The sequence below is a fragment of the Euprymna scolopes genome, chromosome 21 (genome assembly GCF_053919585.1).
Source record: "Euprymna scolopes isolate OS-2025 chromosome 21, ASM5391958v1, whole genome shotgun sequence".
Classification (NCBI taxonomy): Eukaryota; Metazoa; Mollusca; class Cephalopoda; order Sepiida; family Sepiolidae; genus Euprymna; species Euprymna scolopes.
Genome location: NC_136502.1, coordinates 123,223,165 through 123,239,874, shown reverse-complemented (window position 1 = coordinate 123,239,874; position 16,710 = coordinate 123,223,165). Strand labels below are relative to the sequence as shown.

The 16,710-nt window shown below is 33.0% G+C and overlaps 1 protein-coding gene across 3 annotated transcripts in view; it reads right to left on the bottom strand.

The window, feature by feature from the left end:
* Nucleotides 1–2,855: 2,855 nt before the first annotated feature.
* The window catches only part of LOC145242693 (alpha-2C adrenergic receptor-like), a 1,432,939-nt gene continuing 1,419,084 nt past the window's right edge, over nucleotides 2,856–16,710 (bottom strand). For 2 of the 3 annotated variants that reach the window (XM_080105821.1, XM_080105823.1), the window contains one exon: nucleotides 2,856–11,303. In XM_080105821.1, coding sequence (XP_079961947.1) covers nucleotides 4,356–6,440 — 2,085 coding nt within the window. In that variant the 5' untranslated portion in view covers nucleotides 6,441–11,303 and the 3' untranslated portion in view covers nucleotides 2,856–4,355. Of the gene's footprint in view, nucleotides 11,304–11,686; nucleotides 11,793–16,710 lie in introns of all 3 variants that reach the window. The other variant, XM_080105822.1, reaches the window with a different exon arrangement.

Below are 16,710 nucleotides of genomic sequence, written 5' to 3'. Positions count from 1 at the left end.
TATTTGTTCCATTTCAGATCAGGAGTAAAGGTCAAGTATAGAAGCTTGTCAAAACATGAAGCACCCCAAGACGAGACCTATTCATTTTAGTTGATGCCAGATGGGGATCAGAGCGATGTTTATTTAAAGATAAAAGCTGGGTTTAGTTGCATTAAAAGTAACCAGCCACCTCTTTCCCCATTGTACCAATCAGAGGAGAGAGAATCAGAGAGAACTTGGTCGTTTACGGTCCTTGATGTGTCATCAGCATAAATGTCTACGAATGATGTAAGGATGTGATTGGAAGATCATTAATGTAGATCAGGAAGAAAGTTGGGCCCAGGATGGACCCCTGAGGGACTCCAGCATTAATACTGTGAGCTTCTGATTTCTATCTATCAACCACTACTCTTAAGAACCTATCAGAGAGAAATGATTTAATAATTGAGAAGACATTTCTATCGTAGCTGGAGATCTTGTGAATTAAACCTTTATGGCACACCTATCAAAGGCCTATCGCCCTATCAAAGGCCTTTAATATGTCAAGAGCAATTGTCCTAGCTTGTGTTGTTAAAGAGAGGGAGATTTTTTATAACGTCATATAGTCCTTAATGTGTTTTTAAAAGATATGAACGCAGTTAATATTTTTTCTGGAAAAAATATGTCCGTAAAAATTCAAATATAGTTTTGTAACAGAAATGAAATAAGTGTGTTTTTGTTATGTAATTTATTGATCGAGATTATATGTATTAATTATTACAGGGAGTGTTTCTATGGTGTGAGAGGGTTAACCTGTGTCTACAATTAAATTATGCTCTTTTAGTAAAAGTTTACTTATTAATGGCGCTACATTATAGAAACCTCCACGTTGTTTAATTGTGTTTGACTTTGCGATAAGCGTTGATTCAAGAAGCCGGTTTAGATGAAATAAATTTAACTAATTTTGCTTGTTTAAAGTCAAAGGTGTGATTATGTTGCAATGTATGAGAGAACAATTCACCTAAAGAATTGCTATTTTTCATATCTCTTTTATGTTCATTGAGACTTTTTTTTCTAAATTGCCAACGTCTTTTTCCGTTTCTGACATAGAACAGCGTCAAAATCTGCACATGAAAATTTTTCAAATATTTGTACTGGCGTTTTTGTTTTCTTAATCTTATTCATTCAGAGGAAGTCCCGAAATACAGACGAAACGTTGATGAAAACATATCTCGGTTTATTCCTTTTTATTTCTTCCTCTTTCTTTTTTTTCTTTTCTCTCTCTCTCTCTCTCTCTCTCTCTATATATATATATATATATATATATATATTTAGCACATACATATATTTAACACTATATATATACACGTGTGCGTTTGTGCGTGTGTGCATGATTAGTTTATGGCATTATAAATGATAGTAATACGCTCACCTGCTTTCATGATGCCACTTCTGCCTGTCTGTCTCTCTCTCTCTATATGATATATATATATTTCTTTATATATATATATATATATACATATATGATGACATTTTTTATACATATATATATATGCATATACATACATAACTGCTCTTGTATGCATTTATATATATATATATATATATATATTTATCACAATAAATCCGTATGCTTGTATGGTTATTTGTTTATTCAGAATAACGTTATAGCACACACATATATATATATATATATATATATATATATATATATATACATATACCTATACATATATATATATATATATATATATATATGTGTGTGTGTGTGTGTGTGTGTGTGTGTTATGACGGTATGCATAGCGTAATAGCAGATAAAACTACACGTGATATATATACTGTTTGTTACTTTCACAGTATTCCTGTACATTACGCTTTGGAAAAGGCCAAATACACTTTTTAAAAACCCAAACTGCCCCCAAAAACATTTGCCTTAAAAAAAATCCAATCTAGCAACTCTGAACAAAAAGATAAGAGTGACCTCCCGTTGATGTATCCTCATTTTCCAATATCATTATGATAATTATATGTGATCATTCTTTTAATTGGGAGAGAAAGGAACTTGTAGTAATTTCGTTTGCAGCATAAGGTTAGGCAAAAATCATTGACCATTCAAAATAAACAGGGCAACAAAAACAATAACATTTTTTGTCAAGAGATGCTGGACTTATATAGTACATAGATTATGCTCTCTAGTAATGTGATTTATTTATTTGTATTGAACTATGTAGCACAATATTACTTTCAGAATATTCATTAGTACTTATTATTTAATCTCACGTAGATCCTTTCTATATTTCAAATATAATGGACATAGTTTTCATAGAACTGTCAAAAAACTTAATGTTGCTTCATGTTATTCATTTTTCTGCATAAATAAGTATTTGTCACTATCCAGAAAAATATCAGTTTTATCAAAACATATTTGTTGATTAAATATAATTTTTCATTCGATAGAATTTTCACGGGTTCTGCTAGTTTTGAAGTAATTTGGGATCCGAATTTTTAAATTATAATGGACTAAAAACATTTTTAAGATTTGATTAAATTGTATTTTTGCACTATACACACAAAATATCAGCGTTATCCAAACGTATTTGTTGATTAAATATAATATTTCATTCTTTTTCGTACTTATTATTTAAGCTCATGTGGGTCAATTCTGTATTTAAAATATTATGGGCATAGTTTTCATCGAAATACTAATACATTCACTGTTGTTGCATATTATTGGTTTTTCTGCATATAAAACTAATTTTATGACCTATCTAGTAAAATCTCAGCTTTATCAAAACAAATGTGTTCATAAAATATATTCTCCATTCCGTGGAAGTTTCACATGCTAGCTTTGAAATAATTTTGGATCCAAAATTTTTAACTATAAATCATTAAAACCATTTTTAAGATTCCAGAATATTTATTTATTTATTTTTTTAAGAGAATATCTTGTTAGCTGGTTATCTTCACCGAATTGTAGCTTTACTAAACAGATCTAGAAACGTATAGGTGTGCACTAAAATATATAATTAATTTGTTTTCTGATAAAAAGTTCTAACAATAAAACTATTACACGGATCTTTAAATTATAGAGGAATTCGCATTGACTATCTGAGTATTTCCTTTTGTAAGACGTTACCTTTAACAATGACAACTGGAGCCACCTGGAAATATAAAACTCTCACAGATATAAGACAAAACTCTAAAATTGTATACATGTGCTCGTTTTATATGTATATATATATATGTGTGTGTGTGTGTGTGTGTGTATATATATATATGTGTGTATATATGTGTGTATATATATATGTGTATATATATATATATATATATATATATATATATATATATATATATATACGAGGGGCCTTCAATAAGTTTCCAGATTTTTTCGTATGAACACTTTTATTGATAGTACACGCATGGAACTCTAGTCGCCTTCAAAGTAATCTCCTCCGGTTGTAATGCACTTGTACCGTTCCCACAATTTTTGGAAGGCCCCATGGAAATCCTCTTGTGTGAGTGTCACAGCCTTTTTCAGCTTTTCGATTATTTTATAACGACAGTCTCTAAAGTTTTCCTTGAGCTTAAGAAATAACCCAAAGGGACTAAGGTCTGGACTAAATGGAGGATAAGTAACTGTCTTGATGCTCATCTTTGTTAAATGGTCTATGACAAGGATGTAGTGATCTGGTGCATTCCGCAAATATTCCGTATCTTCAGTTCATCGCAAATGATTGTGTGGACAGTTCTCACACTGACATCAAACTGTGCACTTATTGTCTCCATAGACATACGACGGTTCTTAACCATGAAATTCTTTATTTGGCCAATCAACTCTGGTATTCTGATTTTCTTACTTCTTTCACACCTCATATAATCCCTCACAGTCTCCCTGCCTTTCTTGAATCTCTTTTGCCACTTAAAGCTAATACTCAATTACTGCACGAGGATTCAAAAGCAGTCTGAAGCAATTCAGAGTTTTTTTTGTGGCATTTTATCAAGTTTAAAGCACAATTTTATTGAATACCATTCTTCTAAATTATCCTCACGTCCAGATTTCATTTTTGAAAATTCTAAGCTATGATAATCAGGCTTTAGTAGGGTGTATTCCAATTCCTGCTGTATCTGTTCATTTGAATCTGAAATAATAAAAACTAGTCATCTCATAAGATGTATAGCAATAACATAATAAATTTTCAAAAGTCTACAACAATTCTTATTTCCTGTACAAAATGTCTGTAAACTTATTGAAAGCACCTCGTACAACACAAAACCCGAAAGTGTGTACATATATGTATATATGTGCGCGTCTATATGTGTGTCTGTGCGCGTGTGTATGTGTTTGTTATATGTGACTTGAATATGTGTGTGTGTAAACGTGTATGCGTTTGTTCCGATTAATATCTCCGCACGTATTTACTGCCAAAAAGGATTTTGATAAATGCATGTTTAAAGTCCCGGTTGAACACTGTGTATATCACTGGATTTAGTGCTGAGTTACAATAGCCGATCCAGAAGAAAATATCGAACACAGTTTCCGGTATACAGTCTTCACAGAATGCAGACACAACATAAAGTGTGAAAAATGGGCACCAACAAAGAATGAAAGCGGCCATTACTATTCCTAAAACTATCGTGGCGCGCCGTTCCCGCGCTTTGGCTATTCGCCGTTTGTGTTTCTCAGTGTCGCGAGCTGACGGCGCCTTCCACGTTTGTTCCTTGCGATTTTTATCAGCGTCCGTCTTTTTCTTTTTCCTCTTGAAGTTTATCATCGGTATATGTTCTTTTTTCTTTTTGTTTTTCGATTTTTCCTTGTGTTTTTTGTTGTTTGTCTCCTTTTCCCTTGAGCATGGCGGCGTGAGAATGACCGGCGTCGGGCCGGCGTATTGCGTAGTATGATTACCTGCACCGTGCGGGAACTGGTTGTTTTGGTTGTGCTGTTGGTTCTCTTGGTGTTGCTGCAAGGGTTGCTGGTCAATATGGTTCGACGCCTTCCGGCTAGGCGTCGGGGTCTTCGCCTCTGTCGCTGTACCCGTGTCTGTCATCTGCGTCTCAGGGGACATGTAAGGCGAGTCGAAGCATGTCGAGTCCGTGTCTACGGACAGGAGTGGCTTGAAATTTTCTTCAACTGTTTCTAATTCGGTCGAAACGTCGCCTTGATGTCGTTGTTTCTTTGGGGACTCTATCGACGATTCTGTGTCGGTGACGAGGATCAAGCGTTGATTCGGCGGGCGGATTTCGCCCACCTCACTGTCGCTAGTTGCCGTTCGCAGGCGGTTGTTTACTGACACAGAATCTGAATCGGTTTGTAATAATCTACGCTGTTCATCTTCCGTTTGCACAAATTGCTGTTGGGTTCGATCCCGACTGGGGACTTTTAAATTATTTGAGTTAGTCACCGGCACCGAATCTTCGTCAGAGAACGAAGATTCTTTCTCATCGTCTACGGCTGCTTTTCCACCTCTTTTCCCGCCATTCTCACCCCCTCCTCTCCCTCCTCCTCCGGAATTTGAATTTGGCGTCACATTTGTCGCATTTGCTGTTGCGACGTTCACGCTTTTTTGATTGTTGTTTTTTGGCGGTGTTGTGAAACTCGTGGTTGTTGATGACGTACTCTTGTCCTTCGTATTGTCGGGGCAGACGACCTTCGGTTTGGTAGTGAGCGACCCGCGCGCCCGGTTGCGGGCGGCTAGATAGATGCGAAAGTACACGATCACCATGATGACCATGGGGATGTAGAAAGAACCGCAGGATGAGTAGAGTACGTAACCAATGTCTTCGCTGATGTGACATATCGGGTACTTGCTGACCATTTCCGGTCGTGGCTGTTTCCAACCGATTAATGGCGGTAGGCAGATAATTCCTGAGAGGATCCAAACGATAGCTATCATAATCGCCGCCCGTTTCGGCGTTCTTTGCTGCGGATAATGAAGCGCTCGGGTGATGGACCAGTACCTGTCTAGACTAATTAGTACTAGATTCAAAATGGACGCTGTGCACAACAGTACATCAATTGACAACCAGAGGTCGCACCACACGTTGCCGAAAAACCAATACCCCATCATTTCATTGCACCATGAAAACGGCATGACCACAAGGCCGAGGAGCATGTCGGCCACCGCCAACGAGGCGATGAACGCGTTCTGCGTGATTTTAAGGTTCTTGTCTGTGTAGATTGCAATGCAAACGAGGCCATTCCCGAGGCCGACCAGGATGACAAGAATGACAATGAAACATGTCGATATGATGATGGTCGGCCAAGTGTAGCCGCTCGGGAAGCCGGCCCCCGGATACACCGGATCGGTTTCAACAAAAGAGTCATTAAACGACGTGTCGTTTTCGTATATAAAATGCCATAGGTCGAACGTGACTTGCTCGGTATATCCACGGCCGAGTGGATAATCAGTTGTGTTTTCTGATGTAAAATTATCGTCTGCATAGGCAAAATGTGTAAAGTTGATATCAAAAGGCGTTAATGCCATTTTGAGAAGATTAGTCACGATATTATTATTATTATTATTATTATTATTATTATTATTATTATTATTAGTAGTAGTAGTAGTGTTTGTTAAATAAGTTCATGGTTTGCTTTTCTTTATTAGGAATATTAACAATAAGAATAAATAATAATAATTTATAATAAACTAATATTAATAAGTATTATATCTTTTTTATTAGTTTATATAATTGGAAATCATTAAATTCTTTCTAATCATCATTTGAGCATTTTCGTTCTTTTTAACAAATATTTCTGCTTTCATACGATTTTGTAGTTTTATTAAATCATTTGTAATCATTTTTATTTTTATTCAGTTTTTCATTGTTTATTTTGTTCGTTTGTTTAAATTTTCTAAGATTAACTTTTACAAGTCTTTTTTTCCTTTATTGTTTGTTTTTGTTGCATTCGTTTTTTTTTTAAAATTTTTTATTCGATTTTCCATTCCTGTCTTTTGTTCTTTTCTTTCATATTTTATTTGTTTTTATATTTTTCATTCGATATTTCATTCGTTAATTTTTTTTTAAAACTTTTTTATGTTTTGTCTTTGTTTATTTGTTGCATTTGTTTTTTTTTTTATCTTTTACGATTTTCTCTTCGCATTCTCGTTAATTTATTTCTTATTTTGAATTGTTTTTGCGCGAGTTTTCGAATCAGTTCCTCATCGTTTTGCATATATATTTTCCTTCTGTAAATTTCAACAGCTTTTATTTTCATATCAATTAGTATTATTTTCTGTTTCCCTTATTTTTCATTTGTTTTTTTTTCTTTCATTTCTTTATCATTTATTTTTCATCAACAATTTTGCATCGTTTTCTTTACGGTATTTTCTATCGTTTTTGAATTCTTGCGTTTCAATAATCGACGTTTTTTTCCATTTTTTAATTGTTTTTATTCTCACTTTCTTTTTTTCATATTTTATAAGTTTATTTTTTTAAATGTTTTTTGCTTTTTCCTTTGTAGCCTTTTTATCTTCCCTTTTTTAACTCTTGTTTCTTTTCCTTTCTTTTCTTCTTTATTATATCATATATTTCCGTATTTTCTTTATATCCCATTCCTTCTTTCTTTCATTTCGATTTTACCATTTTCTTCATTAATTTAAACCACTTGATTTTCTCTTTCGTTTTTCTATTCCTCGATTTTTCCTTTTCCTTTTTTAACCATATCGTTTAGCCTCGTTTTCATTCTTCGTTTCGTCTTTTCTTTTCCGATATTCGTTGCCCTTTTTTTTTTTTTAAATTTCTATGACGTTAAACTGAAATAACAAAAAGATTCACTCGTTTAAACCGAAATATTAAAATTCTAATAAGATTGTTTTAAAGATTTTAATTTATTACTAACGCTTAAGAATAATTTTTATTTTTGGAAAACCTTTTCCGTTTTAAATAGTCCTACGTTCCATTATTCTAAACGCTATATTCCTCCATTTCTTTCTTCGTAGTTTTGATTCAGTGTTTCTTTAAGAATACGTTCTCTTTTCACTCCCCACCTTTAAAGAAGAGGGGCTTTCTTTTAATCCGTTTTATTTGTTACTCGTCTTTTATTCTTATATATAACTTTCTACAATCGATAATCGATAATCGATAACAGTCTCTTTTCTGACAAAAATCGAATAGTTACGTACTAGTTTACCCTGTAGCTCACAACAAAGTTCATGTCGTAAAATAACCGTCTACTTCCGTATAATCACATAATATCTTATAAAAATACGATTCCTATGGCGTTGATACGAGCCTCTCATGTTAATCTTATCGTACCAGTTGTTTATAATTTTAATTTCATGCTTTAAAGGTAAACAAACACCGTTTGTTACATCTTCATATATGAAAGTATATGTCTCACGGATAATTATAAATAATCGTATCTTTTTGAAGATCAGATTCTATCCTTCATCGAGGATGTTATAAATTATTTGATCTTTGTTTATAATCTTCAAACTCAGCATCCGCCTATACAAAATTGGATATACATTTTATGCTGTATGTTTTTTATATTTATTAAAGACACGTTCAAAATATTATCTTTTTCTTTGATGATAGTAAGACGGCATCGATTGACGGCATGTTTTTTTTTATCGTCGGACATGTTTTCTTCTATTATTTTATAAACACGAATTATATATTTCATTTTTTTTACTGCAAAACATATTGTGTTTTACATTTTCTGTCCTTCTTGTCTTGTTTTTGCAGAAAATTTTCTCTTATCTATTCAACGATGACGAGTCTTGAATGTTATCTTTAATGTGCTCAAAGGAATTGAAAGAAAGAATCAAAAACCAACAACGCGATTCACCTATCGATAACGTAAATATTGCACGAGAATCTAGTCATCGTTTTTGTGTTAACTCAGCATTTGTTTGTATTTAAGTTCGCCATGTTGATTTGAATTATAACTAAATATAACTGTTCTCCAATTATGCATATTATATATATATATATAAAAGTTTATATATATATATATATATATATATATATATATATATAAACTTTCTACCGACGTATTTCTAACAAGTGACTGAGTACATTATTCTTTGAAACATAATCATTTATGATTTATCTTATTTTGTTAATTTTAAACAGATCTGGTATATATATATATATAAATTTATTTACTCCTTATTATAATTTGTTCAGAATGATATTGATTTTAGAGAATGTCTAAAATTTAAGGCTTAAGCTTAGGTGTACTTAAGAAGAAATTGAAATTCAAAGAATCTGTCTTAATTGATTTCTAACGACTATAAGTAAAATTTAATTCAAATAAGAAATATCTGAATTTTAAAATGGGAGAGTACGTCTTTATTAAACTAAATATAGCCTAGATTTGGCATTTATACCACTTCATGCTAGCAGCTGGTCTCTGCTGGTTATACATATGTGTATATATATATGTGTGTGTGTATGTGTGTGTGTATGTGTACGTGTGTGCTTATAAATATACTATTTATATAATACAGTATGATTCTAATGCAACGCTATTAAATAATTGTTCTCATGAATAGCAAATTATTTTCCGTTTCGTTTTTGTAAAAGTGGATTTCAATGGTTTAAAATAGATTTATATTCTATAGTCAATATAAAGTCTTTTGTCAGCATTTTCGATAAGCGTTTTTGAGAATAAATACAATTATTTTTATCAACTTAAACTATATTAATTATCATGAAAGATTGGAAGGGGTTTCACGTGGTCCGATGCAATCTTTTGAATATACACTGCAATCTCATCTGTAGCGACTCGACAACAAAGACAATGCATTTATTTTCTTCCAATGTTCATTCTTTAAAAAGAGGATTTCTGAATAAAAATCTTGAGTAGTTCAATCGTATTCTTGAAATGCTATTTTTAAATTCAACACTGTTATTATCAACGCCATTTTTTTTTATTAAACGATGAAAGTAATTTTATATCTCGTCGTTTTCCGTTTCTCCCGTGATCACGTTTTTACTTTTGTTTCTTTAACTATTACTGTTTTTTAATATACACATCTACGAACGTACATATATATTTTTTTTTTGGACAAATTAGTTATATCTATCATTTTCAGTCTTTATAAACAGCAACAACAAAAAACTGTATACTAAATTTCGCATTAGTTGGTTTACATTTTTGATAGACCTTTTCTTATAAGATCGTTCATAGTTTTTTCGATATTAGTTTATAGTTTTTGTACTGATTCCAGATATTCGTAATAAATTATTTGCTGAACAGAATAAAAACAAAACAAATAAATACGATATTTTTTCTTAAGGAAAATATTAAATGTCTCTTTCCGTTTTACGCCAATTTTTAAATGTTCAGTGTGTCAATTTCTATATTACAATTTTATTGAATTACCTTTGCGTGCAAGAAATTTTATTTCATTATTTGAGTTGCTCATATGAGAATCTCAAAGCGAACTAAAAACGTTCTTGTTTATCTTGTTTTATTGCCTGCTACATTTCCCGCCATATCAACCATTTTGAAATTCGTGCGATGCATAAAATCTATTACTATTCGAATCTCAATATTCTCTTCTTTTCCAATATTGAACAAATTTGATCTTTCGATCGCCAATTTCTTCAAGGATTTATATCTAATAGCATTACGAATAAAATATTCTTGGTTCGTTTTCACATTCTATTTTAATTGGTATGGCTCGGAGAAGATGAAAAAGGACAAAATGCCAGAGACTAATTTAGTATTTTCTTCATCATATGAATTAATTGCTAATTTATTTTTTGTATTATATATAACAGATAATTAGTTTTCCGTTGTTATATTTAAGAAATAATTTTCAGTATAAGTTATAATTCATTCTTGTCTGGTACGGGTGAGTACTTTTTGTTACGTCTCAAGTCGGCGCCATTTTAAAAGCGGCAAACCAATTTTAAATAAAAATATTCAAGGCATGTTATTGAATTATATCTAGACTTTGGCTGTCACTCTTCTTCATCCAGAATATTAGAGAAAAATATTCCTAGCATATTCTTCTGTTCATACGTTTAATTGTTTTGGCACATTTCTCTGTGTGTTTCTAAGACCTTTTTAAATGTCATTTCAGTTATTTTTTCTTCGAGGCCATTTTAGAAAATTTAATATCAACTTCCGTCGTTATAACTTTTTTTATGCTCTTTTCCAAAAATTTTAACCAATCGTCGTCGACTGCATTATGTGAACATGTTTCGTTTCGTTAGTTTCTGGCATTCCTATTTTTAGATAAGTGTGTTTTGTTTTCCACTTTGCTCTTGTGGATAAGGAGTTCGTTTCGTTGGCAAGATGGCAGACAAAAACATCACGAATTTATAGCATATATTTCAACAACACAAGTTTCTTCATCGGTAACGTCAGATTCTTTTCTCGGAAACCAAACCTGAAAAATATAAAAGACAACATTATTTAACATGATATGAATAATATTTAGACAAGGTTTGATAAGTAGTTTTATTTGTGTAATTCAGACTATTTATATAAATAAGCATAGTAAACAGTATACTAGTATATGACAACAAATGCAGGTTCTGCCACACGGAATTGGAAAGTGTGAGTCATCTAGTATCAAGTTGCAAGGGTCTTTTGAGGGACGGCTACTACACAACGGAACGTGATGGAGTATGTAAGTACATCCACTGGACCATCTGTAAAAAATTAAATATCCAATGTAGCAGCAAATCCTGGGAACATCAACCGGAAAGAACAGTTGGAAATGACTTATATACCATACATTACGACCATGTAATCCTTACAGCCACCTACCTTGAAAATGCTGCTGTGAAATCTGACATAGTTATATGGAATAAGTCAGAGAGAGTTGCAACCTTGGTTGAAGTGAGTGTCCCTAATGATGGCGGTCTGAACAGAGCTGAAAGGGAGAAACAGACCAAATATCAAGGTCTCATGTATGATATGAAAATGAACTGGAATCTTAGAGAGATATCAATCATACCAGTTATTATATGTGCCACAGGGTTTATGAAGAAGAACCTGAAGTCCTACCTAACTAATATTCCTGGTGAACCAAGTGCAAAAGAGATCCAGACAATTGCACTGAAGGGAACAATGAGGATACTGAAAAGAGCTCTCGGCTGGTTTCAATAAAAAGCAGGACAATGTTGGCAGCTGGTTTGACTGCCCCATACCCAGCGTTACAATCTTCAAATACAGAAAATTAAAAAAAGAGAAAATAATGAATGAGCTAAGCAATAACAGCAAGTGCAGGTTCTGCCACACGGAAGTAGAGAGTGTGAGCCACGTGACATCAAACTGTAAGATTCTGCTGGGAGATGGCTATTATACGATCCGACAGAATAGAGTGTGTAAATATCTCCACTGGAAGATCTGTATATATATATATAGTTCAGCTTCTATAAAGCTATATTAGAATTCGTGGATGAATAAATAAAGGGTGTTTTTTAAAAGCGGTGAAATTTAACGTACACATATTCCATTCGAAATTGTGTACGCTAAATTTCTTTATTCGAAAAATTAATTTTTTTTTTACACAGTGATCACCACTTATCAAGGCCCGGAAGCCACTCAGGGATAAGGGTTATTGCAAGTACAGTACGTTAGTGTGGAGATTTGATGAAATGTTTACTTAAGGGGTGGTTCATTAGGAATTTGTTAACACTGGACTTGAAGACATCCAAGTTGTAGTCCGGTGGGAAGCAGGCAGACGGAAGAGAGTTCCACAGGCGTGCACTTCTAAGAAAGAAGCTTTGTTTATGGAATCCGCGTTTTGATTTAGGCACAGATATAGAGTGGGGGGAATTTTTCACAGTGGATTCAGCTAGACGGGTGTTTTTCGTGAAAGATTGGCATTAATTATTTAAATACAATTTCCAGCATGTAACCCCCAGCTTGAGCATACATAGTGTAATCTAAAACGTTTATTAGATTACAACGACGCATGCGTGAACAGTTCACGTTGCAAATTGCTTATGTCAAGAATAAATAGTTTAAAAACATCGTCTAAATTTCGTCTCACGTTGGTCTAATGCTTATCGTATTTGATTCACTGTCTTTAGGTTTTGGTTTCGATCTCCGCCTGAGTATTTGTTTTTACTTAATGTTCTCATGAAACATGAGTTGAAATCGATATATCGAGATTATTGCTAAGGCTGCTGCAAAGAAGGTCGGCTCTCTCTATCGTGCTAGAAAGTTACTTACGCCTGAAAGTATCCTGTACCTCTACAAAGCCACCATTCGCCCACGTATAGAGTACTGTTGTCACATTTGGGCTGGTGCATTATCTATTAGGCTCTCGCTCTTGGACAGGGCCCAAAAGAGAGTAGCCAACTTGATAGGTCCCGAGCTGTCATCTAAACTTCAGCCCCTGTCCCACCGACGTAATGTTGCATCCCTCTGCCTGTTTTACAATTATTTTAATGGTGGATGCTCTGACGAACTACATACCCTTGTACCCCCTCAACAAAAAATACTCTCGACAAACCTGACAAGCAGCAAAGTCCCACCCCTACACAGTTGAGATCCCTAGATGTAAGGCAGCCTTTTACTGTAATAGTTTCTTTTCCAGAACTGCAGGACTTTGGAAATCTCTTCCGGTTTCCCGCTTCCCCAACTGTACTGACATGCAGAAGTCAAGTGTAATGTAAACAGACATCTTGCTACTAAACTCTCTACATAGTACTCTGTAACTGAGGTCCCTAATGATAGCCCCTACATCAAATGGCAACGTGCCTTGTTTGGGATTAAAGTGTAAAAGAAAACAAGCAATAAAAACTTCTTTCCGTTTTTTCTTTTTACTTCAGTTTCTTTTAAAAGGAAGTCAACGATATTTCTGTTTGTAATAAATAAGAATTCTCCATTAATTAAAATATAATATTTATGAGTATTTTACGACCGGGCAACGCCGGGCGGCCTGCTAGTAATTTATAATGTTAATAAAGCTATTATTAAAAAATGATTCAATGAAGTTGAAACATTAATTTCTTATAATTAAACAAGAAAAATAAAACAAATAATGAGCTCGTCTCACCGGCAAGAAAGTTTAAATATGGAAATCGTAGTTAAATCGAAAAATGGCGGACATGGATAATGAAATGATTACCGGCTTGTCAGGAATTAAAGAAACGGAAAAACAGGAAATAAAAAGAAACAGAAAAGGTTTACTCGTAAAGAAATGGTGTTCAGTCCAATGAATAAATAAATGGGAGGAAACAAAACGTGATGGGAATTTGTTGTCTTTAGAAAGTCATAGGTTGGGCAGTAAAAGCAAGACGTAAAAATAAAAACAGTCTAGCTTCCGGCCGAGTTAGTTTCGTATTCCCCATCGGCGCCGGCTGAAGATGAGGCTGAATGACAACAAGAATAATGCTAATTAATTAATAAATTAAGGAATCGGTGAACAAGGACACGGAGAGAACGAAATAGAAAGTAAAATACTTTAAGAAGAAAATAAAATAAAATAAACACAAAATAAGTTTTAGATTAAACTGAAATTAATTAGAGGATGAAAACCATGTATTATGGGAAGAGAAATGAAGACGAAATGACGAAAAATATCAGGAAAGAAAAATGAATGAATTAACAGCAGCTTCATTTTAAAACTATAAATAAGGTACTTGTTCAGTATCCTACACAAGAAATAAGGTCATTTTACAGTATAGTGCCCATATGAAAAACAAAGAAAATCTTAACTGTGACATACATAAAAGTTATTAAAACCGAAAATCATGTAACATATTTGAGTAACATGAGTTTTAAATAAAAATTTAGGTGCTTCTTCATTATAGCACCCAGATGGAAAAAAAACCTCTTACCTGTGACGTACGGAAAAGTTAGCACAAAAAATTACGTAAAAGTAACGAGTAGTTTCATTTTAAATAAGAAATAAGTTACTTATACAGTATTCTACCTAAGAAATAGGTACTTGTATAGTACAGCACCCATATGAAAAACCAAAACCAAAAATTCGTACATGTGACGTACGTAAAAGTTATTAAAACAATTAATGATTGCAAGAAAAAAAAAACACAAAAAAAATACAAAAAAACGCAAGAAAAATAAAAAAACGCAAGAAAAATAAAAAACGCAAGAAAAAAACAAAAAAACGCAAGAAAAAACGCAAGAAAATAAAACGCAATAAAAAAAGCAAGAAAAAAAACGCAACAAACGTAAGAAAAATAAAAAAAACGCAAGAAAAATTAAAAAAACGCAAGAAAAATTAAAAAAACGCAAGAAAAAAACGCAAGAAAAAAAAACGCAATAAAAAAAGCAAGAAAAAAAAACGCAAAAAACGCAAGAAAAATAAAAAAAACGCAAGAAAAATAAAAAAAAACGCAAGAAAAAAAAATGCAAAAAAACGCCAGAAAAAAAACGCAAGAAAAAACACGCAATAAAAAGCAATAAACAAACGCAAAAAAACGCAAGAAAAAAAAGGCAAGAAAAATAAAAGGAATAAAGAAAAAAAAATCAGAAAAAATTAAAAAAAAGCATTAATGGTTACGTTATTGTTTTATGTTACGACGCATGAATCTATTTTTTGCTTATATTCAGGGTTCGTTCCAAAAGTATAGCCTCCTATTTTTATTACTCAAAAAGTCGGAGAACTATGAAAACAGGAATGAAACTATAAAAAATGCGACATTTTATGCTCAAGAATTTATTTTCCTATACAACACTCATGAGCGATGAACGATGGTTGTGCATGTGCGTTCAGAGCGCGTATCAGTATTCGAAGATTATTTCAAAATCAAAGCCTCCTATTTCTTTAATGAAAAAAATTGAAGAGTTCCGGAGACGAGAGTAATAGATTTAATATAAGCAACCTTTTATATTCCACAGAATACTCCCTCGGGATGAAAAAAGATGTCTGAAAGCCAAAGATGGAAGTACAACCCGTAATACATAGGTAAAAAAATTTTCAGGTGAAAATCATAGGCATGACATGGATTGATAAGGAAAATCATAGGCATGACATGGATTGATAAGGAAAATCATAGACATGACATGGATTGATAAGGAAAATCATAGGCATGACATGGATTGATAAGGAAAATCATAGGCATGACATGGATTGATAAGGAAAATCATAGGCATGACATGGATTGATAAGGAAAATCATAGGCATGACATGGATTGATAAGGAAAATCATAGGCATGACATGGATTGATAAGGAAAATCATAGGCATGACATGGATTGATAAGGAAAATCATAGGCATGACATGGATTGATAAGGAAAATCATAGGCATGACATGGATTGATAAGGAAAATCATAGGCATGACATGGATTGATAAGGAAAATCATAGGCATGACATGGATTGATAAGGAAAATCATAGGCATGACATGGATTGATAAGGAAAATCATAGGCATGACATGGATTGATAAGGAAAATCATAGACATGACATGGATTGATAAGGAAAATCATAGGCATGACATGGATTGATAAGGAAAATCATAGGCATGACATGGATTGATAAGGAAAATCATAGGCATGACATGGATTGATAAGGAAAATCATAGGCATGACATGGATTGATAAGGAAAATCATAGGCATGACATGGATTGATAAGGAAAATCATAGGCATGACATGGATTGATAAGGAAAATCATAGGCATGACATGGATTGATAAGGAAAATCATAGGCATGACATGGATTGATAAGGAAAATCATAGGCATGACATGGATTGATAAGGAAAATCATAGGCATGACATGGATTGATAAGGAAAATCATAGGCATGACATGGATTGATAAAGAAAAATCATAGGCATGACATGGATTGATAAGGAAAATCATAGGCATGACAT